Source organism: Zootoca vivipara, chromosome 14 (assembly GCF_963506605.1).
Source record: "Zootoca vivipara chromosome 14, rZooViv1.1, whole genome shotgun sequence".
NCBI lineage: Eukaryota > Metazoa > Chordata > Lepidosauria > Squamata > Lacertidae > Zootoca > Zootoca vivipara.
Window position 1 is genome coordinate 29,234,612 of NC_083289.1, and position 24,461 is coordinate 29,259,072.

The following is a 24,461-nucleotide window of genomic DNA, read 5'->3' on the forward strand; positions in this document are numbered from 1 at the left end:
CATCAATACAGTACAGTAGTTAAATAATACTAATGAAACAAGCATCATTGGGAGAGGGGCCATAATAGCAGCTAGTAGGCCTCTATCCCATGATGGAGACTGGACTGATGGCTGCTTCAAACCACAAACCCTGAACCGTTTTCTGTACTGCCAAGTGGAAGATGCCAACTTTGCATTGCAAGGCAACACTGGGTGTTGTTTTTTCAGACGGTTTTTCGTTAACGGGTTCCTGTTTCCTCCAATGACAGAGCCCAAAATGACGCTGAAGAGGTACTTTGTGAAGGCTCTCCATCGCCTCCAGAAGGGTCCCGGCTACACCTACAAAGAGCTGCTGGTCTGGTACTGCGATAACACCAACACCCACGGGCCCAAGCGCATCATCCGCGAGGGACCCAAGAAGAAAGTCATCTGGTTCTTACTGACCCTGCTCTTTGCCTCCCTGGTCTTCTGGAACTGGGGGTCCCTCATCATAACATACCTGAACTACGGTGTCTCGGCCTCCCTTGCCATTGGCTTCAAGACCATGACCTTCCCTGCTGTCACCATCTGCAATGCAAGCCCATACAGGTGAGCTGCTTCGGGACAAATGTCTTCGGACTCACCGCAAGGCAGGCATCCAATATTGCAGTCCAGCACTGGGGGGGGGGGGATCTCAGAGCTCTCTAGCCAGTCTAGATCAGGAATATCATTGCTTCTCCAGTTGCCATCACCCCCAGGGGCTTGATGATGGGAGTTGGAGTCCAACAACCCTTGGAGGGCCACAGCTTCTGCACCCTTGATCAGACCAGGTTTGCAGCTGGTCTGCCGAGTGATTATAATTATTTTATTATTTGTACCCTGCCTATCTGACTGGGTTGCCCCAGCCAATCTGGGCAGCCTTGTCTGAAGCAGCTGTTATGTGGGCTTTCTAGTTTGGAAAAAAAGGCAAGTAAGGGTGTGTGTGACAGAGGTGCATAGTTGTGGCTCCTCTGTTGCAGGGGGTTGGACTAGATGACCCTGAGGGTCTCTCTCAAGTCTACAGTTCTAGGATTCTACAAAGCTTTGTGTGCTGCAGGGACAAAGTGGCAAGGGAGAACTTCCTCCCTTGTAATACTAGAACCCAGCGAGGTGACCCAGTGAACCTGCCTGGTGGGAGATGGAGGAAGGACTTCTTCATATGGAGCAGAGTTAAACTATGGAACTCCTTGCCACAGGAAGCAGTGATGGGCACCAACCTAGATGGCTTACACAGATTAATGGCTACTAGCCACAACAACTAGGTTCTCCCTCCACTGTTGGAGGCTGTTATGCCTCCGAACCACACCAATTTCTGGGAATCACAGGTGGGGAGAGGAGTGCTGTTGTGCTCATTTCCCGTTTGTGGGCTTCCCATCGGGTCATCTGTCTGGCCACTGAACGCAGAGGACCCTGGACTAGATGGGCCATTGGCCTGATCCAGCAGGCTCTTCTTATGTTCTTAGATCAGTGGCCCTGCTTGGGGTGGTTTCCCATTGGGGCAGGATGCTGGACTAGACGGTCCCCCTCTAGCCTTATGCCGCTGCCAGGTCCCTCTGTTGTTTTTATGTGCTAAATTAGTTTGGATTAAGGGTTACCACTTGAACCCCAAAGGGTGGCAGCTCCTGAAGTCTACCCACATGGCTGCACTTGAGGAACCGTCCTCCCTTGGGCAGCCTTGGTGTAGGGTCTGCTGCTCTCGCTGCTTGCAAGGGGTATCCTCTGGAATGCTGCACAACAGACTTTTCATTCTGGGGATTCCTGTGCACAAAAACTATCTGCCTTGGACCTTCGAAGGCAAAAGTTCACGGTCAGCGTACACACCACCAGTTGGAAGGCAGTTGGCACTCGCGTGGCAAGACCAGGGACACCCAGGAGAAGGTGTTATTGCTTTAGGGCATCTCCTGGTGCCCTCCAGGAGTTTGGGGCTACAGCATCCACCTGCCTCAACTTGCTATGACTGTGCTGGTTGGAGCTGATGGGAGGTTTGGATAAGCCTGTCTCAAGGGTCATAGGATGGATAATGTTGGTAATTTAGCTGGAATTGGCAGCTTTTAGAGAAAGTCAGAAGTGGAAAGGATTTCTCCTAAAGGACTTGGGCATCAGAGAGGAGGAAGAGGAGGGCCCTAACTCTCAGCCAGCCACTTCTTAATTTCCAGGAAAAATTATCCCCAGGATCAACTTGCTGGTGGAAATATCACTCTGTAATCTAGCCTTCCCTCCCTGCCACTTTATCCCTGACCTGAGGGTGGGATTTCTGCAGTAGTTTCCACCAGTAGGGAGCAGGGGTGGGGTGGGGAATTGGCATTCAAAGTTGAACCGGCTAGATTTCCACTTTCCAAAACAGCCGCCCTTTGAAATTCACCTTTCTCCCCATTTGAAATTTAGTTCTGCGGCCAAATAATGTGCATAGAAGTGCACAGACAAGGATAAAGTGTGTGAACAAATGCAATGCATGCAGTGAAAACAACATACCAGAATGCATTATGGGAAACAGCGTTGCAAAAATGTGCCTATGAGAAGAAATTTGCACCACGATTATTGTTGCATTTTCATGATATTTGCAGGCGAAGGGGGAGAACTGAACTTAAGGTTGGTTCCTTTCCAGATATTCCAAAGCAAAGCCCGTCTTGCAGGAGTTGGACAACCTTGTTGAGGCCGTCCTTGACCGAATCCTGAAGCCTCCCAACGAGAACATGACTGTGTCTACCCCAACAAACTCTAGCCAGGAGCTGAACATGCAGCTGTGGAACCAGATCCCCTTGATGCTCATTGATGAAAGCAACGAGACTCATCCAGTCATCTATGACATCCTCGGAAACCACTCCTCTTTTGCAAACCTAGATGGCAAGAGTTGCAAGCTGGCCTTAAAGCTGGTAAGGGGAGGGGGCTCCACAGGACCCGATGGAGGTGGTGGTGGGGAACCAGTAGGTGCAGAGGGGCACCACTGAGTCATCCTGCTCTGCCCTAGGTGAAAGAGGGGAAACACTGGGAACATGTCACCGTGTGACAGAGAAATTCTTCATGCAATGCATAGTTGAATAACGGAACTGCCTCCTGCAGTTGGATGGCTTTCAAAGAGGGCTACACAAATTCATGGAGGAAGCTAATAGCCACAATGGATATGCGCTGCCTCTATATTCTATATTGCCTCTATATTCTACATATAGCAGTGCCTCTGAATACCAGTTGCTAGAAGCCACGGGAACAGAGTGTTGCTTTTGTGCTCAGTTCCTGCTTGCAAGTTTCCCACGAGCATCTGGTGGGCCATTGTGAGAACAGGATGCTGGACTTTGGCCTGATCCAGCCAGCTCTTCTTATGTCCTTATGAACCCTGGATGTCTAAAACTGGAGGCAAAGGTGAAGAATCTGCTGCTATCTCTAGCCTTCCCCACAGCTGTTTTTGGCCCTCTTTGTTGCACCTCCATTCGAAGGGGTGGGTCCGTCATCTCACCCAGTCAGGTGCCTCTGATAAAGCCACAAGCAGGCAGCAGAGGGGAGCTAAAAACATCAGGCAATCCCTGCAGTGCTGGATCAGGCCAAAGGGGGCCAACCAGAAGCCCCAACAGGAAGAATCCCACAAGGGATTCTTGTCCCCTAAGGGCAACAGCAGCCCTCTCCTCACCTGCAGTTCCCAGAAACTGGCATTCAGAGGTGCAGCAGAGCAGCATAACTCATAGCCATTGCTAGCCGACTCCTCCATTCATTCATCTGAAACCTCATTAGAACCCAGGAAGCTGGACCGCTGGTCCATCTAGCTCAGCATTGTCTGCACTGACTGGCAGCAATGGCTCCCCTTGCGTTCCAGGCAAGACTCCTAGACCTAGCTGGAGATGATGTCAGAGTCTGAACCTGGGACCTTCTGCATGCCAAGTAGGTGCTGTGCCCCTGACGTAGGTCCCTCCCCCTGTGACTCCAGCTGCCCCTGAACATGGAGGTTCCATTTAGTGACCCTGGCTAGACCTCTTCTGCACAAACGTTCCTGCTTTTGCTTCTCTCCCTCACCAATCTCTAATTCCGCTCAAAGTGCACCGATAACGGCACCAGTTGCACCTACCGGAACTTCACAAGCGCAGCCCAGGCGGTGACCGAGTGGTACGTCTTGCAGTCCACCAGCATCTTGTCGCAGAAGACAGAGAGGCAAAGGATTGAGATGGGCTACAAGGCGGAGGAGATGATCCTGGCCTGTCTGTTTGGAGCAGAGCCTTGCAATTACAAGTAGGTATCCGGGGGGACCTTGCCGAGTTTTTGTTTAACTGAAAGAGCATCTTTGGCAACATAAACTCTTTCTCTCTCTCTCTCTCTCACACACACACACAAAATTATTATTAAATTTTCTGATTTACATTTCAAAATATTCATTTAAACAACCTTAAATCAATTACCAGTACTTTCCTTCTTCTCTTTCCATGGTTCATTTTGCACACCATACACCCCTGCATATTTTACATTAAACTAAACCATTCAGTAATCCATTGTTAAATCCATCAAAACTTATTTTCACTGTTGAATTTATCTTAATGCTACCAGCATTTTAAAATTAACACAACACCCATATATTCAGTAAACATTTCCCAGTCTTCTTTGAAAGTACATTCTTCTTGTTCTCTTATTCTATACTGTATGTTAAATCTGCAAGCTGCATGTATTCCATCAGTTTAAGTTGGCAACATAAACTCTTGAACAGGGTAAACGAAGGAGGAGGCTGGTCTCTAGTGCACACGGCCAAAGTCTTCCTATAGAAGGGCTGTGGGATAGGGTCAGGCCGCTGGGCCACATCCGCACCCACTGTGAGCTAAGTTTGACGTCAGGTGACCAGTTCCCCAACACACACACCTCTATGAGATTGAGGACACATCAGCGCCCCCCAAAAAATATTGAGGCAGGGGTGAGCCCCACCCACCCCAATCTTGAGGGGCTGGGCCTCATGCTGCGGCAGGCTTCACAGACACCTCCCGTTGCATAATGTCACACGTGCACATTGTGTGTGTTACGTTACATACGCACAACAGGGCCCCCCAAAAGTTGGGGGGGAACCTAGCACCCATGCACCCTGCCATGATGGTTGGTTGATTGTCAGGGCTTGCACGATGCCAAACAGCAACTGCTGGGGTTCCAAGTGGCCACAGCAACAAATTCTGTCCCTCTGTGCAGGGCAAATGGGCCCCAGTTTATTGAGAGCTGCCTGATTCTGAGCTTGAGCAGAATGGTGGGGAGAGCTGCATGGAAAATCCGATGCACAGCAGGGAAGGAGTTACCCTGAGCCCAGCAGAAGAGCCCAGCTGCTGGATCAGACCAATGAGGCCCTGCCTGGTCCAGCATTCTCCTAGCAAGCGGCACCTGGGAGCAACAGCTCTCCCCACCTGTGATTCTCAGCACGTGGTACTCAGAGGCATATTGCCTCCAACAGGGGAGGCAGAACATACCCATCATTGCTTGTAGCCATTGATAGATGCAATACAAGATGACATGTGCAAGCTACGAAATGTGTGTAAGATCCGCAGGGAACTATCAATAATTACCATCCCTTCCTTGGCTCAAATTGCACTCAAAATCCAAGGATGGTACTGCACAGTTGATCTACAGCAGACTCCACCAGTCTTGGGCCCTCCAGCTGATGTGGACTATAGCTCCCATCAGCCCCTGCCAGTGCACCTGGGAGTTGTAGTGCAAACTACTTTCCTAGTTCAGATGAGATGGCTGGGGAGGGGGGATTTAAGGAGCTGTCCCATCCTGCTCCACCCCACTCCACTCCCACTGCCGCCTTAGTGCTTCTTACTGGCACCAATAGCCTGGTTTGATTTAATTAAATTTCTAGCCCAGTCTCAAGGTTTCGGGTGGATTACGGTCTGAAAAATGACATCCAGTGTACTGGAATCAGATGTTAATAGACCTAAAATCCTAGACCCTCAGAAGCTTAGAGGCCAGAACAAATAAGACCAGTTTGCAGACAGAATCGCTGAAAGGAATGCAAGTCTTGGTCAGCTTCCAATGGACGATCTGCCGCCGCCGCCGCCACCCTGCCCCCGCCTTGAAATGGACACAACGTTTGGCCCAATATTTCAGCTGCTGCATGAGTCCCATCCAGCAGGAGAAGCGAAACTCTCTTTTTGTCAGATTGGCTAACGGTCAAAATGCTTGGCGTGTGACCTTCCAGATTACACAGAAGCCTTTTTCAGACACAGGTGCTCATTGCCAGAGGAATCATAATAAAATTTAAGAGCGATGTTCCACGTTCAGACTGATGTCAACCTGGTAATGTTGCATAGTAATGGGAAGGATTTCTGCTTTTGTATACAAGCAGTAAGAATCAGTCAGCGATCTGGTTTTGCTTAGGACACTGAAGAAAACTTCTGTGTAGCTGCAAAATTTGCTTGCTGCCTGCATCCGAAAGATGAGGAATGGCTTGGCTTGCTCTGTAGATTGAAACCTGGGTTTTCAGAGGGTTTTCTTTCCCTGCTGCTGAGTCACCCGTGTCCAGTACATTGCAGCTAATTATCAATCAGCAAACACTTGGGGCTATTTAATTAAACCAGGAACAGATTGGTTAACAGATTGGTTATCAGAGCCCCAGGCTAGGCAGGCTGACCTGGGCTTGCTGCAGTCAGGCTAACCTGGCCACTGGCCAGAGCTCTGGAACTCGCAGAAGCCCAGGACTCATTTCCTCTCTCTGTTAACCGAAACAAGAAGGGCCTCCTACTGGCTCCCTGCACATCTGCCGGCCAGCACATTGGCTGTGACTGCAGCTCCTGCCACATAAGAGCAACACAGGGAGGATCACGGCCTCCTCAGCCCCTGACCTTGTTGCACACGGATCTCCTACAAAGGCGGTTCAAAGAAGCCTCAAAACTGCCCTCTGCCTTCCCCTTCGCCCCACAAGCTTTGGGGCAATGGAGTAGACATTCTCCTGATGTGCAAAGGCAGAGCTCGCTTGCTTCCCTCGGGCTTCACGTTCTCCAGGGCTTAGGTAAGAAACTAAGAACATAAGACAAGCCTGCTGGGTTTGGCCAATGTCCCGTCCAGTCCAGCCTCCTGTTCTCACAGTGCTCAACTGTGTGCTGTGTGAAGGACTTATCTGTCCAGAATCTTCCAACATTCCTCTTCCATGAATTCTACTGTTAGGAGAGAGGGAGAAAACTTTCTGGGCAGATCCTGTTTTGGAGTCAGATTTCCACAGGGACAATTCTAGAACTGGGGGGTGGGCTCTTCGTAGGGCACCCCACCCCCCATCAGTTGATGCTGCAAATGCAGAACAAGAACCGAACCATGGCTCTCTGGCTTGGGCTTGTGGAGTTCCAGCAAGGGAGAGTCCACCCTCCGTCTCAGTTCTTTCTCAGGTCAGGGTCAAATCGCTCTTTTCATCCTCCAGACAACCTCTTGACTTTATTTGCTTGCACAAAGCTGGCACAGTGGTTGGGCTTAGCCTGGTTTTACTGAGTGTTCCTTCTAATTTGTTTATGGGGTGGTTACACAACAAAACAAATCCTTAATCCTGGTTTGCTGACTCCCATCAATCACCCCACACTTTTCAGTGTATTTACCCACCATTTAAATAACTGCAAAAAGTCCTCTTTTCTCTTTTTTTAAAGTGGACGTTGTGCCAGGGAGGCAGAGCACTCAGATCCGCCTTAATGGAACAAACCTAAAGCTCTTGTCTGCTCTTGAATCCCTCCTGCAAAATAGCGACACAGCCTAGAGGCCCCTAATGCGTCTTCTGCTGCCCTTCTGAGATCGATCCTGTAACACAAACCCACTTTATTTTGCCCAAAGGGCACATTTCCCCCCTCTTCCATGGGACAGACTTTTAGGTATCCCTACCTCCTGCTTCCCAGGAGGTTTCTAAGCAGAGTTTGGGTGGCCATCTGTCAAGCATTCTTTAGCTGCGATTCCTACTTCACAGGGGGTCGGACTAGATGACCCTTTGGGGTCCCTTCCAACCATCCTATGATTCTATTAAATACGCGCCAGTTCCTTCAACCTTCCCTCACAGGACTGGTTTTCCATCTTCTTTGCGCTTCTCTAAAGCTCTTCCAGTTTGTTTGCGTCCTTCAAGCTTGGTGCCCAGCGCTGGACCCAGGAGTCCAGGTGAGGCTGCTCTATTGCAGAACAAGAATGGAACTCTCTCCCCTTGACTTGGAAGCCATATTTCCATGGAGGCAGCCTAAAGGGGCCTTGGCCTTTTTTCCACCCTGCTGCTTCCCATCATTCTGGCTGAGAATGACGTTCTCTTTGGAGTGACGTCTGGGATTTCGCAGGGAGTCCCCCCCCCCCTCCTAGTGCCAAAAGCCAAATGTCACCCGACGGGTGCATCCCTGACTTTCCTTCCGCTCTACTTCTCTCTCTTGTTTGCAATTTGCTTTTTTGTCCCAAGGCCTGCCTGTCTGTCACCAGACCTCTCGGGTTCTGTTTGTGAGGACCAGAAATCAGGTGAGCAAATAAGTTTTGCCTGACGACATGCATCTGACCTTCAAGGCAGGCCCTGCTCCTTTTGTTGTCAAGAAAGGAGAAGGAAAACCTCTTTGGCCAAAGGCCATCAAGATAGCAGTTGACATATCTTTTTAGCCCTTTAGGATGTTTTGATGGGGCAGGTGTTGCTTGTAGCTCGGGGAGCTTGGTGGGAGAGGGTGGGGTTGCCTTCTGCTGCAGTGTGTGGTTTGGGTCTTTGGCTCAGGCGTTTTTGAGAGCTTCCCCCACCCTCCTCAACTGGTGCCTTCCTCTAGCACAGGCATGTCCAACAGGTAGATCGTGATCTACCCGTAGATCACTGGACGTCTGTGGTAGATCATGTCTGTGATAGATCAGTGGCTCCCCCCCAAAAGAAGCTTAAAAACTTTGGCTCCCCTAAAAAAACTCAACAGCTTTGCCCTGCACCCCTAAAAATGACCTGAACCACCAAAAACAGGGCTTTCCTTCCTAAAAAAAAGCTAAATGTCGCTTTCCTTCTTCCTAAAGAAGCTCAACAACTTTGACCTGAACCCCCCCAAAAGGGGTAGATCACTGCCAGTTTTTAAGTCTGTGAGTAGAGCGCAGTCTCTTGGAAGCTGGCCACCCCTGTCTAGCACATCCTGCAGTCACAAAACTGTATTGATAATATGATGCAGAGTGAGGTGGTGGCTTCTGGCTCTGATCATTTACAACCAGCTTTTTTGGCATTGATAAATGCAGCCTGTAAATTTGGGCCTGGAATGTTGCAGGGGACAAAGGAATTAGCAGTGATGGATTGATGGATGGATGGCTTGATTGCATTTATGCCCCACCTTCTTTCCTCCAAAGCATGGGCGTAGGCAGGGGGGCAGGAGGGGGCAATTGCCCCCCCCTAGAAGCTGAGGGGCGCAGGCATGGCAGCCCCAGGCTCCCGCTCCCGGCGCGAAGCTCCAGAGGCGCGCGGGGAGCGTAAGCGGAGGAGCGCTAAGCAGGAGCGGGGAGCGTAAGCGGAGCCACAGGCTCGCGTCCCCCGCAAGCCTCTGGAGCTTCGTGCCGGGAGCAGGAGCCTGGGGCCGCCTCCTCGGAAGAATGTGGGCGGTGCTACGTTGCCTGCGCCGCCCAGCTCTTCCAAGGAGGCGGCCCCAGGCTCCCGCTCCCGGCACGAAGCTCCAGAGGCGCGCGGGGAACGCGAGCCTGTGGCTGCCTCCTCTGTGCCTCCCCAGTCTTCCGAGAAGGCAGCCACAGGCTCGCGTTCCCCACGCGCCCCTGGAACTTCGCAGCGGGAGCCTGGGGCCGCCTCCTCGGAAGAGCTGGGCGGTGCAGGCAACGTAGCCCCGCCCACATTCCCACTGTGGCCCCTCCCCTCCCGCCCCTTGCCCCCGCCCCTTGCCCCCCCTAATTTTGATCCTGGGTACGCCCCTGCTCCAAAGAGCTCAAGTTCCAGTGCTTTCATAGTTCCAGTGCTTTTATTCTGGTGGGACACAGGGGTATGCATAGTCCTATACATTTTGTGAATCTTTGTACTTTTGTCCATTTACTGTATTTATTTTTCCCAATTTGAACTATAAAATGGTGGTTTTCTTGAGTCAAAATGAGAGTACCCCTAAACATTTTTTTTAGAAAAAAGCACTGCATAGTTCTCTTCCCCCACATTTTATCCTCACAACAACCCTGTGAGGTAGGTCAGGCTAAGAGGCAGTGACTAGCCCAAGGTCACCTAGTGAGCTTCATGTCTGAGTGGGGATTTGAACCCTGGTCTCCCAGGTCCTGGTCGAACATTCTAACCACTACACTACACAGATCCCCCAGTGCTGGAGTGGAAGACCCAGGCTTAAATTGCGCTTCTTTACAGGAGATCATCCTGATCTCTCAGCCTTTATTTGTCTGGACAGACAAGGAGAGGGCATTTTGGACACTGAAAGGTTTGACACAAAAAATAGCAAGTTTTTCTTTCTGTTGGCTGTGGCAGAGTGGTCCCCAAAATGGGTGGGACTGCCCGGGGGGCAGGGGGGGAGGCACAAAGTGCAAAAAGGTGGGTACTGGAGGTTTAAATGGCTATCATGCTCTGAAAACCTTGGTATCGCTGCATCAAGTTCATCAATGTTGTTGAATGAATCTAACTAGTTTTAATTGCATGTTGAATAAACACACAATTAATTGTGACTGTTTTAAACTGTATTGGGTTATTATGTTACTGGGTCATGCAAACCACTATTCTGAATAATGCTTTATTTGGGGTGGATGGCACTGGAGAGGAAACGAAATTGAAAAATTCCTTCCAGTAGCACCTTAGAGACCAACTAAGTTTGTTATTGGTATGAGCTTTTGTGTGCATGCACACTTCTTCAGATACTGGAGAGGAGTTTATGGAACCCCCTGAAAAATGTTTGGAGACCACTGGTGTAGTAAGTAGAGGGTCCCTCCCCATAAGCCGAGTGAACTGCTCCCTCCCCAAATGTGCACCCCTCCCCTCCCATTTCTCACCTGGGCTCCCTTCTGCAGGAACTTCACCCACCTCTACCACCCGGACCACGGCAACTGCTACATCTTCAACTGGGGCATGGAGAAGAAGTCGCTCATCTCTTCCAATCCTGGTGCAGAGTTTGGTAGGTAGCGCAGAAGAGGCGAAGGAGCAGCCCCAACACCTGGCTTTGCTTTCCCCCTCCAAATCTGAATGTCCTTGCAGGTTCCTCTGGGTAGGAAGGAGGGGGGGGCCCTCTGGAGTCTTAGGGTGCCATCGTGAAAAGGGGCCTGATTCCCAGGCCTCCAAGTGGAGGGAGTGATGTGGAAAGCACCTGCTGTTTGGCTGGGCATTCCTAATCCATTCTAGGCCCCAGAGGTCAAGCCATGCCCAATCTCCTGGCTCTCCTTTCCCAGCCCTGTGACCTTTTCACTGGAGATGCCCAGCAGGGGCTTGAACTAATGCTCTGCTCTGAAGCCATGCAGTCCTTCAAGGCCTGTGCATGGCAAGCAACCAGCCACCCCAACAGCAGGGCCGGCGCTTAAGACATTTTGTCCCTGGAGGCAGAAGAACCAAGGGAGCCTTCCTCCCAGCATGAAAGCATGTCCATGTTATTTTGCCACCTGAGGCCCTGATGGCTCTCTTTTTTCCTGCCTGAGTCAACCATCTCCCTCTGCCTAATGGCAGAGCTGGCTTTGCTCCCCAGACTGGAAGAGACCACAGAGTCCTCCCCAGAGCAGGGCAGACAGAGCCAAACCCTCTCCTCTCCAGAGGTGCCTGTTGCAGCGAGAATTAGGCTCGGGGGGATGGGACTTTGTGCCCACCCCCCACCGCAGATTCTAGCCCCCGTGCTGCTTGCTGGGGGCCAAAAGCTGATGATTGGTCTTTGCGCACAGGGCTGAAGCTGATCCTGGACATCAGCCAAGACGACTACATCCCCTACCTCACCTCGACGGCCGGGGCCTGGCTGATGCTGCATGAGCAGAAAACCTTCCCTTTCCTGAAGGATCAAGGCATCTATGCCATGTCTGGGACAGAGACCTCCATTGGCGTCTTGGTGGTAGGTCCCTGGCATGCCCTGACTGTGCGCGGAACTTGGGGTGGGGATGGGAGCAGCCGAGACTCTGTTGGGTCCAGCCAACTTGCTTGGTCCAGCCGGTCGGGAGGTGGGGCTCTGCTTTAGGAAGACTCAAACGCCAAGCGTTCCTTGGCCGAAACTCCTCCCCACCCTGAAGCCAAACTTTATCCAGCAAAATCAGGGTGCCTGTTTCAGTACACCTAAAATCCAGTTTCACCAAGAGTCAGGGCAAGAGGGAGTGTCCTTCCTTCTTGCTGTCCTGCAATACCAGTTCCTGGGAACCTAGGGCAGGTGCAGAATGTGCTTGTGTTCGGATCCTGCTTGCAGGTTTCCCATTAAGGCATCTGGATGGCCAGTGTGAGAACAGGAGGCTGGACTAGGTGGGCCTGTTTGGCCTAATCCAAAAGCAGGTCTCTCCTCTTATGGCACTGTCCTCTGTCGGAGGCAATACGCCTCTGAATACCAGTTTCTGGGAATCCCAGGTGGGCTGAATGCTGTTGCTTGCATGTTTCCCAAAAATGGCATCTGGCTGGCCACTGTGAGCACAGGAGGCTGGATTAGATGGTCCCCTTTGGCCTGGTCTGGCACCCAGGCTTTTCTGATGTTCCTACTTTGCTTGCAAGGCTGCGTACACATGCTCCTGTTTATTCTGCATCAAGGGTGCTCCCACAACTGGTTTCAGAAGAGGTGTACATGTGACATTAGCCAATCCAGACCTATCCTGCCGTTTCCTATGAAATTCTGCATTATGGTGCACTTCCCCACAAAACCAGCCTTGATCTTAATTGAGAAAAGTACGATCTCACTATGTTTTCAGCCCGGGGGAGTGTACACACAGCCTAAGACTTCAGGAAAACATACAAATGTTTCTGGTGTCTTCTTAATACGTTGACGCAACAAAACAGAGACTTTTGCATGCAGGGAGCAAAGCCCCCTTCCTCTCTTCATTTCAGGGCATGTCACTGCCTTTCAGGAGAACTGAGAGCAAGAAGCAACCGTTCGGGGAATCTGCCTGCTCTTAAGATTTCTTTCTTTCTTTCTAGGATGAACTTGTGCGGATGGGAGCTCCTTACAGCGATTGCACAGTGAACGGGTCAGACATCCCTATAAAGAATCTGTATCAAGACTATCCTACTTTCCAGGTGATTATTTCTCCACTGCACTCCAATTATTAATTTAGTATTAATTTATCATCGACATCATCAAGCCCTCCACCCTAAGGTCTAAGAGTGGGTTACAATAATAAAACACAGTTTAAAACAGTGGTTCCCAATGTATGCTGCTGCCTGCGGGGATGCAGGACTACCTAAGGGGCTGCTCAGAGGCAAGGGGGCAGCAGGGGGTGGGGGGCTGGAGGTGTGAATGACTATCAGACTCTGAAAAGCTTGTATCACACAATCAAGTTTGTCAGTTTTGTTAATTAAGCTAAATATTTTAAACTGGATTTTGCATAAATGGGCAGTTAATGGTGACTGTTTTGAATTGTGTTGGGTTATTGTCTTCCTTACTGGGTCCTATTCTGAATAATGCTTTTTATAGGGTAGAGAATACGGGGCATGAGTTTATAGAACCAAGGGGGCAGTAGCCCCCAAATGATCTGGGAACCACTGGTCTAAAACAACTCAGAGAAGGAAAACATATTTCAGTGCCTGGTCTCTTGATTTTAAGTCACCCTGAGATCAGATGTCTTTCTCTGGGCAGTTATACATATATATATGTTGTATAACATATATATATGTTGTTATGTTGTTGTTGTTGTTTAGTCGTGTCTGACTCTTCGTGACCCCATGGACCATAGCACGCCAGGCACTCCTGTCTTCCACTGCCTCTCGCAGTTTGGTCAAACTCATGTTCGTAGCTTCGAGAACACTGTCCCACCATCTCGTCCTCTGTCATCCCCTTCTCCTAGTGCCCTCAATCTTTCTCAACATCAGGGTCTTTTCCAGGGTATCTTCTCTTCTCATGAGGTGGCCAAAGTATTGGAGCCTCAGCTTCAGGATCTGTCCTTCCAGGGAGCGCTCAGGGCTGATTTCCTTCAGAATGGATAGGTTTGATCTTCTTGCAGTCCACAGGACTCTCAAGAGTCTCCTCCAGCACCATAATTCAAAAGCATCAATTCTTCGGCAGTCAGCCTTCTTTATGGTCCAGCTCTCACTTCCATACATCACTACTGGGAAAACCATAGCTTTAACTATACGGACCTTTGTCGGCAAGGTATATATATATCAGCAAAAATGAACAAATGGGATGTCCTTGAGCATGTGCAGAGTGCCTTTGCCTCTTCCCTCTGTCCATGTGTTGGGGGTTGTGTGGCAGTTTTGCCTCCTGGCCAGAGTACCTCCCAAGCATGCGGAGTGGTTTTGTTTGACTGTTTGGAAGTGACCCATAGCTGTGATTCCTGCATTGCAGTGGTTGGAATAAATGCCCTGGTGGAGTCCCTTCCAACTTTACAATTCTGTGATTCCCCTGATGAGCAGAGAGGGTGGCTTGAGTGGCTGGGACTCTCCTTTGCTGGAGGCCTCTGCTCCTGCCACGCATATTGCTCTGCTGCTTTTGCTTTCTGCAAAGCAAGTCGAAGGGCAAGTTTCCCAGCATTCCTCCCCTCTTGCACAAAATCCCAACAACTGTAAGCTGAAAAGCCAAAGTTTGTTTCAGCCAAGGGGCAGGAGGCTGGGGAGGGAGCAGCCGGCTGCCTCCTCCTTTCCCAAGTCCCTCAGTACATCTCCGCTGCTCTAAATGTGTCTCCGAGAAGGGAAGGCTGACGGTTGCCTCCTTCCTTCGACTCCTGCTCATGTAAACAATGGCAGACAAGCCCTCCAAACATGGAAGGCGCAAGGTGTTTGGTTTCTTCCATAGCCAAAGGCAACTTGCCTTACTCTGCCTGGGCCGCTCTGCTTCCTGGGAGGGGAAATCACCACTCATGTTGTAAAGGACGTCAACAGGTTTAAAAGCCCAGTAAAGTCTATAGTGGAAGAACAGCTGGTAAATAATACCCGTCTGATGTGTGCCAAGAGGCGAGGACTTCAGAAGCACAGATCAACTATTAACTAGGAACATAGGGAGCAAATGCTCTACAACCACTGAGCGACGGTCCTTCCCTTAAAAACAACACAAGGTTCCAGTCCTCTTCGTTTTTGAATCAAGGGCTGATTTAAACCGGGACATAGGAAGACACCTGGTCCATCTAGCTCAGTATTGTCTACACTGACGGGCAGCAGATCTCCAGTGCTTCAGGCAGGGGGACATTCCTATTCCTATTCCTATCTGGAGATGCCGTTTGGGATTGAACTGGATGTTCTGCCATTGAGTTAAGCTGCCCTCTGGATGTTTTGGATTACAACCCTTCTCATCTGCCCCAGCCACCAGTGGCTATGTTTCCATACAGCCGGCTGTGGCTGATGTCCAAAACATCAGGGCAACACCAGGCTGCAAAAGGATGGACTAGGGCAGGCATCCCCAAACTCGGCCCTCCATATGTTTTGGGACTAAAACCCCCATCATCCCTAGCCAACAGGACCAGTGGTCAGGGATGGTGGGAATTGCAGTCCCAAAACATCTGGAGGGCCGAGTTTGGGGGTGCCTGGACTAGGGAATGTAGGGGCATTATAAAATCTTGGGGGAACTTCAGTCCCAAATCCAATATGCACTTTTTTGCCCATTCCAGGCTTAGGATGAGTCAGTTTTAGACCAAATGGAGCCTCCTAGTCTGCAGCAGAACCTCTCTTGCCAAGATGAGGGAGTAGGGAGCTTGGTCATAACCACTTCTAAGTCCTGTGATGGGATGTTGGGTGGATTCAGATAAATGGAGCTTCCCCAGTGCTTGGGGACAGGGATGGTTGGGCTTTTCCCCTGATCCCTCCACTAGGAATTGAGTGGATTCTTGAGCATTGCAGGGGGTTGGACTAGAAGGCCCTTGGAGTCCCTTTCAGCTCTATAATTCTACAATCCTAGGATCTGGTCTCAGCAGGAGGAGAAACGGTGGAAACCTAACTCACCTAGGTTGCCCCTTTCCTCAGGGACAAGTAGCTGGGGCAAGGGGCAAGGAAGATTTCCTGACCCAACAAATCCAGAAAGGTTTTACTTCTCCCCTCCTCCTCCTCCCTGCAGGAGGAACCAGTGCCGATTGAGCCCTGCTCCAACTGCACCATGGAAGACCGCAAGGAGAGCTCCACAGGTGGGGTCTACAGGACAACCTACTCCATCCAGGTAGGATGTTCTGCTCCCCCTCGACCATCCAGTCAAGCAAGTTTCTCCCAAGTTATGTCTCCTTGGCAACTTTTGATGCAGTTTCAAGAGGGCCCGAAAGTGGTGGGTTGCTGAGGTCACGGTTGGACCTGACCCAAGGTTTGATTTACCTGTTGCACTCTAAGCCACTCCTGGCTAGAAATACAGGTGATGTCCTTTCTCAGTTGGTCTCCTTCCTCACATGGGGGGTGGAGGCTGAGAGAGAGAGAGAGAGACTTAACCCAAGGCCCCCCCTCTTGGAGGGATAGCTCAATCGGTAGAGCAGAAGGCTCTTAATCTCAGGGTTGTGGGTTCGGGCCCCACATTGGGCAAAAGATCTCTGCATTGCAGGGGGGTTGGACCAGATGACCCTCGTGGTCCCTCCCTACTCTACCATTCTATGATTCCAAGCCCTCTTGAGAAACCGCTGGCTCTAAGCAGAGTCCTCTCTTCCTCCAGGCTTGCCTACGCTCCTGCTTCCAAGATCGGATGGTGAAGGCCTGCAACTGCTGCCACTCCTCCTTCCCTAGGGCCCAAGGGAAGCCTTACTGCAACAATCAGGAGTTTCCAGACTGGGGTGAGAATGGGCACAGAAAGGGCGCGGGGGGTGGGGTGGGGGTGCTTCTCTTCTTGGGGAAAGTGTGCTTACCCTGCAAACACTGCCCAAGCAGTCCAGCTTCCTTGTTTAGTTACAGCAATTTGGTTTATTTAGTGGGTGTTGGATATTGTGTGTGTTCCACCTGTGTAAATGGGTCATTGACCATGATGGATTAGTCAAGCAAAGAAGGGACACCGGGAGGCCGGGCAATTGCTTTGAAAGGGCCAGGAATTAAAACTCACGCATCTGTTTTTGTTTTGAATGTCTTTCCATCATTTGGGGGGGGGGTTAAGCGAAGTGTCAAAGCTTGCAATTTTAGATTCAACTTGTGAAGATATCTGTTTGATTTCATAGAGTTTATATACACCACTTGATTGTAAAAACACAACCACCCACCTCAAAGTGGTTTACACAAAAAAGTGTTAAAAGTATAAATCAACCACAATAATTTAAGACGTTTGAAAAGTTTAAATAACAGTATATTAAGGACAGATTTAAACAATTATGTTTTCAGCAGGTGTACAGTGAAGGTGCCTGCCTGATCTCACTAGGCAGGGAGTTCCAAAGTGCTGCCACATCATAAGGTCAAGTTCTTATGAATGTGGGACGGGTTGCCAGAGCAGTGTGGACCTTCAGTTCTGCTCCGGACAACAGCAGCTTGCCCTGGGGTGAGGGCAGTGCCAGATTTACGTATAAGCTAAACAAGCTATAGCTCAGGGCCCTACTCTCTTGGGGGGCCCAAAAAAAAAACTAAAGGAAAAAAAACCTGGATGTACATTTCCAAAATATAAGATTAAAAAAACAAATAAAATAAAACCTACATACAGCAACAGTGTTTCTAAATGGCTTTAGGTCCATAAATTACCATATATAAGCATATATTCAACACAAAAAAACAGTGACAATTTGTTGTTGACAAAGGACAGCTGAACATATAAAGGGCCCCATTACCTTCAGTAGCTTAGGGCCACACCAGACCTAAATCCGGCCCTGGTTGGGGGAAGCAGGCATCACAGGAACAATCCTCCCCCCCCTTTGGCACTTCCATGAGCTTTTAAGCTCTGCAAATTCAGCAGGGAGAAAACAACTCCATTGAAGTTCCTGAAAGCAAAGAGTGTGCATTGTTTGAACTCCGCAGCATATTGCTTCTCTGAGCTGCGCAGCCGACTGGAGATCCGCCAGACCTGCATCGAGTCTTGCAAGGAGACCTGCAAGTAAGTACAGGCGTGTCCCCCCCCCCAAAGTTCCCGGGGCACAGAAGTCCTGCTCTCCATCTTGCACTGACCCCTGGGCCTCTCCTGTGGGGCAGCTGGAATAACCCAGCTGGGCTTTGCCGTGCAAAGAGCCGGGGAAGGGAGGACGGGGAATGACAACTCTCTCTCCTTCCTTGTTCGACAGCAACACCCAGTACAAGATGACTATCTCCATGGCTGACTGGCCTTCTGAAGCTTCTGAGGTGGGTCTCCCGGAGATGCTTTTAGAGAAATCTTTTGGCTTCTGGGTGTCCTGAAGATCTACCAGCATGGGGTTGGGTAGATGCTTAGATGGTTAGGGCTTTTAAAGCAGCTCAGTCCCAGACTTGGGTGCATAAGATTAATTTTATTTTAAAAAAACAAAAAACAAAGACAAGTGGCTCAATTTAAAAGGGATGAAATTCATCCAATAGGGAATATTAAGAATAAAAAAATTAAGCTCCTGTTTTAAGAACATAATAGCCTGCTGGATCAGGCCAAAGGGGTACCATCTAGCTCCCTGCTTTCACAGGGTCCAACCAGATGCCCCATTGGGAAGCCTGCAAGCATTCTCCCCTCCTGTAGGTTTCCAGCAACTGGCATTCTGTAGCATTGCTGCTTTCATCCATGGAGGGAGAGCGTAGCCATCACGGCAAATAGCCATTGATAGCCCTCTTCTCAATGAATTTGTTTAATCTTCTTTTAAAGTCATCTAGGTTGGCTTTAATTGGACGCGGGTGGCACTGTGGGTTAAACCACAGAGCCTAGGGCTTGCCGATCAGAAGGTTGGCGGTTTGAATCCCCGCGACGGGGTGAGCTCCTGTTGTTCGGTCCCAGCTCCTGCCAACCTAGCAGTTTGAAAGCACGTCAAAGTGTAAGTAGATAAATAGGTACCGCTACAGCGGGAAGGTAAACAGCGTTTTTGTGTGCTGCTCTGGGTTGCCAGAAGTGGCTTTGTCATGCTGGCCACATGACCTGGAAGCTGTACGCCGGCTCCCTTGGCCAGTAAAGCAAGATGAGCGTCGCAACCCCAGAGTCGGTCACGACTGGACCTAATGGTCAGGGGTCCCTTTACCTTTAGGTTGGTGATTATCATTGCCTCCTGTGGAAGTGAGTTCCATAGTTTAACTGCGTGAAGAAGTACTTTCTTTGATTTGCCCTGAATAGATAAAAGTGCTTTGTGGTTCTACAAATGTACCCATGTCAGAAAGGCAGCCAATTAATTCATTTACATTTATTAATTTGCAAAGCACCTGATGTTTCATGTACAAGTAAGCAAAAGGGCGGGGGTGGGATGTCCTCCACACAGATGGCAGCCATAGCATCCCTCCCTCCAGGTGTCGTTCACGACGTTCTTTTGTTTCTTCTTCCTAGAATTGGATATTCCATATTTTATCCTATGAAAGAAATAAGTCACGCACGATCACTGTGGACAAGTGAGTACAAGCCAGCTGCTCCCTGAGCCACAAGGAGTGGGTGGGGAGAGACAAGGAGGAGGGCTGTGGGGGGTTAGACAGGGAGATGCAGAAGAAGGGAAGCTGGCAGCCTGGGGATTGACAGACAGTGTGGTGCAGTGGTTAGAGTGTCAGAAGAGGACCTGGGAGTCCCGGGTTTGTATCCCCACTCAGCCCCGTATGAAGCACACTGGGAGCGATCTTGGGGCAGCCGCTGCCTCTCAGCGGAACCTACCTCACAGGGTTGTTGCGGGGATTCAGTGAGATGTACAGGTGAAACTCGAAAATTAAGAATATCATCAAAAAGTGCATTTATTTCAGTAATGCAACTTAAAAGGTGAAACCAATATATGAGATAGATGCATGACACACAAAGCAAGATATGTCAAGCCTTTATTTGTTGTAATTGTAATTATTTGTCTTGAGTTTCACCTATACACCACCTTGAGCCCCTTGGAGAAAAGGGTGGGCTATGAATGCAATAAAAGTCAATGTGTGGTAGAGGCAAGGTTGGTTCCAGGGCTTGGAGGGGCCTGAGGCAAGAACTCATCCAGCCCCTGCCCCCCTCCCTGGCTGCTCCTCATCCCTGCCACCTAACTGCTTGCCAGGCAGAGAGCAAGCAGGGATCCATCAGGCTGTGGCCTCTCCTCACCACCTCCAGGATCAAGCAGGTGGGGAGGAGGGGGAGGGAGCCCTCGGCAGATTCCCAACCACGCCAACCCATAGAGCCGAGGTGTAGGGGATGAAGGCCCCTTCTCCAGGGAAGTTTTTGTGATGTTCAGCTGCTGAGGGCCAAACCCCAGGGCCCTGTGCTCTCCCTGCTCCCATCAGGCCTTCTTGGGATAGTTGCTGGCATGGCTCCTCTTTTTTGCATCTGCTCTGGCCACGGAGCACAGGCGAGGGACCACCAAAGCCCCCTCTGGCTTCCGAGACTCACCCAGCCTAGCTGTTCTCCCTGCTTTCTGAGGCCCCAGGAGGTGCCAATCCCCCAGCCCCAGAACCCACTTTGGAAAGCTCTTATGGCAAAGGCAGGCCCAGGAGGAATGTGCTTCAGCCAGCCCCAGCTGCTCCAGGCGGCGCATGGTGAGTCCCTTGCAGCAGCTGCCATCGCATTGCAAGCCTTTTACCTCCACCGATTGCGAAATTGCAGCTCTGCAAAGTGTCTCGGCCTTCTGCTGTCCACTGCAACCAGTTTCATCTTGGTTACTGCGGAGCAGCCGGAAATTGGGTTTATAGGCCCGCTTTGCAGCTGCAGCGGCTGCCACAGCCTTGTTTGCTGAGCCTTCCCGTGTGCCACGTACACCAGAGCCACCAAGTGAGAGTGGGGTGGCTGTGGCGTGGAGAAAATGGATAGGGGAAAGCTTTTCCCCCTCTCTGCTAATGCTCAGAAGTCGTGGATGTCCAGTGAAGCTGAGAGATTCAGGACAGATGGAGGAAAGTATTTCTTTGCACAGCACAGAGAAACTGTAGAACTTCCTGCCACAGGAGGCAGTGATGGCCACCAACTTCAGGGCAGGAGGCTATAGGAAGGGAAGGGCAGAATCTCAGGCAGCAGCTTATCAGGCCTGGTGAATGAATGTTTGAGAAAGAGGAGCTCATTATTTCGCTTCTCGCTTCCTGCAGGAGCGGGATCATCAAGCTCAACATCTATTTCCAAGAGTACAACTACCGAACCATTGTGGAGACAGCAGGGACAACTGTAAGTGGGCTGGGTCCAGATCCCCTTGCTCAGCCTATTATATGAAGCACAGGGTGGGGGATTGTCCAATAGTAATGAGGGATGTGTTTTAAACCCCACCCTCTGCACTGGAAATGCATTTCCCGTCTCTCAGGTGCCTCCTGATTTGGCTTTTGTTTCTGAGCTGTCACAGAAACTGTCTCAGGGATGCTCTTATTTCACATGTTGCAAAGGGTGAGTTGTGGCCTCTGGGAAAATACTGATTTGGTGTTAAAGAATGGGAGCCATCTGTGAGCAGGAGAGCTCTCCAGGACTATGATGATATGGGAAAGACCTCAAAGCTCATTCCAACTATGGGATAAAGACAAGCTTAAACTGTTCACTCTTCAGCTTTTGAATCTCCAGCACTCCCCTGATAGTTTATTTAAAAGCTAACGTCTTGTTAGCTTCCCCTCTGAAATTTGGTTGTGTCCTTGGCTGGGAATACTGCAATACAGTCATACCTTGGTTGTCGAACGGAATCCATTCTGGAAGTCCGTTCAACTTCCGAAAATGTTAAACAACCAAGGTGCAGCTTCCGATTGGCTGCAGGAGCTTTCTGCACGCAATCGGAAGCCACAGAAGCTGCGTCGGACATTCAGCTTCCAAAGAATGTTCACAAACCAGAACACTCACTTCCGGGTTTGCGGTGTTCGGGAGCCAAAACATTTGATTCACAAGGCATTTGGAATCCAAGGCACGTCTGTAAAATGAAAAGGGACATAAATAAGGATTTTTGTGATTAAAGTCCAGTGAGGACAACTTGGATACAAAGCCTAGTCCATCCCCCAGGACTTGTTCCACTGGAAGGCCATCCTCAAAGCAAACAGTTGCCCCACTGGGGTCAGGACCCCCCTTACCTCCCCCCACTCCAAACGCCTTCTCACCCTGTGATTCTTCCCATTGCAGGTTGTCTGGCTTCTCTCAAGCCTGGGTGGCCAGTTTGGCTTCTGGATGGGAGGCTCTGTGCTGTGCATCATTGAGTTTGGAGAGATCCTCATCGACTTTGTCTGGATCACTATCCTGAAGCTGATTGGCTGGTTCAAGGGGCTGAGGAGGAAGCGCAGCCAGCCCCCGAAGCGGGACGCTGTTCCCACCGTGTCCGAAAGGGTGGAGGCTCACACCAACCTGGGCTTCCAAGGGGAGGAGGAGGAGGAGGGAGCCGATGACAATCCTGGGGACGACGACTCGGCCGCAGATGGCGAGGCTGGGTCTGAACCAGGAACACCACCTCCCAAGTACGACTCCCTCCGCGTGTCGGCCGTGGATGTCATGGAGATGGATAGCGATGGGGAAGCAGATCCGACTAAAGCTTAATGCTCATTCAATATGGAAGGGGAGCCAAGAAACCCCGCTCTGTCCTCCAAGGGAGCTTCGTAGAATTGCAGAATGGAAGGGACCTAAAGGGTCTTCTAGTCCATGCAGGAATGCCTGCCCAGACAGCCTGCTCTTTCTCCCTCAACTCCTTGCAGTGGGCGACATTTGGGGATTTAAGAGTGGCCCTTTCTCCTTGGGCTCTTGGTTCAGCTTTTGTCCAGATTGGATTGCACAGAGGTCAGGGCATGCCCAGTCTGCTTTGAGTGTCTGTTCCGCTTTGTTTACGGCAAATGTGCATTCATTCTGATTAATTTGCATAATTAATAGTTCACCATCGGTACATTTCTCTGTCACTATCCTAACTGCCCAAAGTCTGTCTGTGGTGGTGGTCCCCCCCCCCCCAGTGGATTCGTTGGGTTAGGGTGGCAGAGCACTTTTAAGCACACAAACATGGACGTTCCGGTCTGTGCAAAACACTGACCAGTTGGAGGTCTCCCCTTTTGCTCATCTGCTTAGTTGGAGCATCATATCTGGCTGGAGGAATGTACATGGCCGCAGCTTCTGTGGAACCCTTTAGTGATGGACAGAGCCTGAGTTGCGGAAATGGGGGTTATATTGCAAAGCTCCGTCCAGACGCCTCAGTTAACCCAGCCAGGGCTGACGTTTCAATGATGCTGGAACCCTTTTGCCGCCTGCCTGAGCCGGCTGGCCATGCACCTGACTTCTCCTGTACAAACTGCTGCCCTCAAACTTTGGGGTTTCGAAGGTGGTGACACTGCAGGGAGGGAAGGGAGTTTTTGTTTGGAGGGAGAGGGTAAGAGTCCTTTGCAGAATACCAACTCACCTGTGGTGGGAAACATTTTATGAGTTGGGCTCTTTGTGGGTGGGGTTTATTTTAGATGAAGAGAAGCAGAAGAGGAGTCCACCATCAACCTGTGCTTGTTAGATAGCAATACAAGCAACCTCACATTTCCTACAGCTCAGCTCACCTTTCTGTGGGCTAACAATAAACGAAACAGACAGAGCAACTGCCTTGGCTGCTTCCTCAAACCTTCTCCTCTTCCCACCCTCTCCTCTACTTGACGTGAATTGGAGCATAGGCTAACGTGCTCTAGGAAAAGAGGCACATGACACACCAATAAAGATGCTGCTTCCTTTTTGATCTCTTTGGCAGAATGAGCCCAGTTTTGGTTGGCAACCAAGTGGCCTCTTCCTCTTGGCAGACCCTCTTCCTGCACATGGGAGCCTCTGTGATGCACCAGCCTCCAGCGAGGAAGGTGGCGTGATAATCAAGGGCTTACGCCTTGTGCCAGCCATACACACAGACACACATGAACATGTTTAGTATAAAATGTATAAAATGGATGAAGGTCTGTGCAACTGGCCAAGTGCCAATTAGCAGAAGAGCTGGGACAAGGGGAGAACCCCACAGAGCTAGAAAATGTAGACGAGCATCACACCAGGCAATGCTTCCCTGGGCTGATCGCCTCCTAAAGGGAGCTCGACAATACAAGGGGGCAAAAGGGGAGTAAATAGCCCCCTGGTGGGGATATATAGATACTGCTCTCTGACCACCTGACTCCTGCTTTCCTGAACTGCACTCCCCTAAACTTACCTGGGAGATGGAGGAGGAGGAAGTCGTAGGAGGGGTTCAAAGGATCAGGCTATGCTAAAGGCCAAGTGTCTGAAATGCTCCACAGCCCCCTGCCTACCACGGACAGCGCCTGCCTCTCCTGTCATGGCTATTGACACCTTGCATTAGAGGCCCCCAAAGTCACCTAAACTGGGAAGGGAAGGGAAGAAAGCGAGCTGCTTTGGGGCCACAAAATATCTGGGACTGGGCTGTGCAGACATGATGGGAAGGTGATATCCTCAGGGTGGTGGGGGGAGAGAGACCTTCCTTCAGCCAAGCAACCAACCAGCTCCTTCCTCCCACCCCCACTGACCATACACAAAGAGCCC

General features: G+C 50.4%; 1 protein-coding gene across 2 annotated transcripts in view; it reads left to right on the plus strand.

The window, feature by feature from the left end:
* Positions 1–23,540, plus strand: part of SCNN1B (sodium channel epithelial 1 subunit beta) — a 38,157-nt gene extending 14,617 nt beyond the window's left edge. For both annotated transcript variants that reach the window (XM_035130744.2, XM_035130743.2), the window contains exons 3-15: positions 249–567; positions 2,603–2,870; positions 4,022–4,212; positions 10,921–11,024; positions 11,776–11,939; positions 13,001–13,099; positions 16,065–16,163; positions 16,641–16,758; positions 17,918–17,993; positions 18,178–18,235; positions 19,386–19,447; positions 21,089–21,164; positions 22,092–23,540. In XM_035130744.2, coding sequence (XP_034986635.2) covers positions 249–567; positions 2,603–2,870; positions 4,022–4,212; positions 10,921–11,024; positions 11,776–11,939; positions 13,001–13,099; positions 16,065–16,163; positions 16,641–16,758; positions 17,918–17,993; positions 18,178–18,235; positions 19,386–19,447; positions 21,089–21,164; positions 22,092–22,499 — 2,042 coding nt within the window. In that variant the 3' untranslated portion in view covers positions 22,500–23,540. The remainder of the gene's footprint in view (positions 1–248; positions 568–2,602; positions 2,871–4,021; positions 4,213–10,920; positions 11,025–11,775; positions 11,940–13,000; positions 13,100–16,064; positions 16,164–16,640; positions 16,759–17,917; positions 17,994–18,177; positions 18,236–19,385; positions 19,448–21,088; positions 21,165–22,091) is intronic.
* The last annotated feature ends 921 nt before the right edge of the window (positions 23,541–24,461 follow it).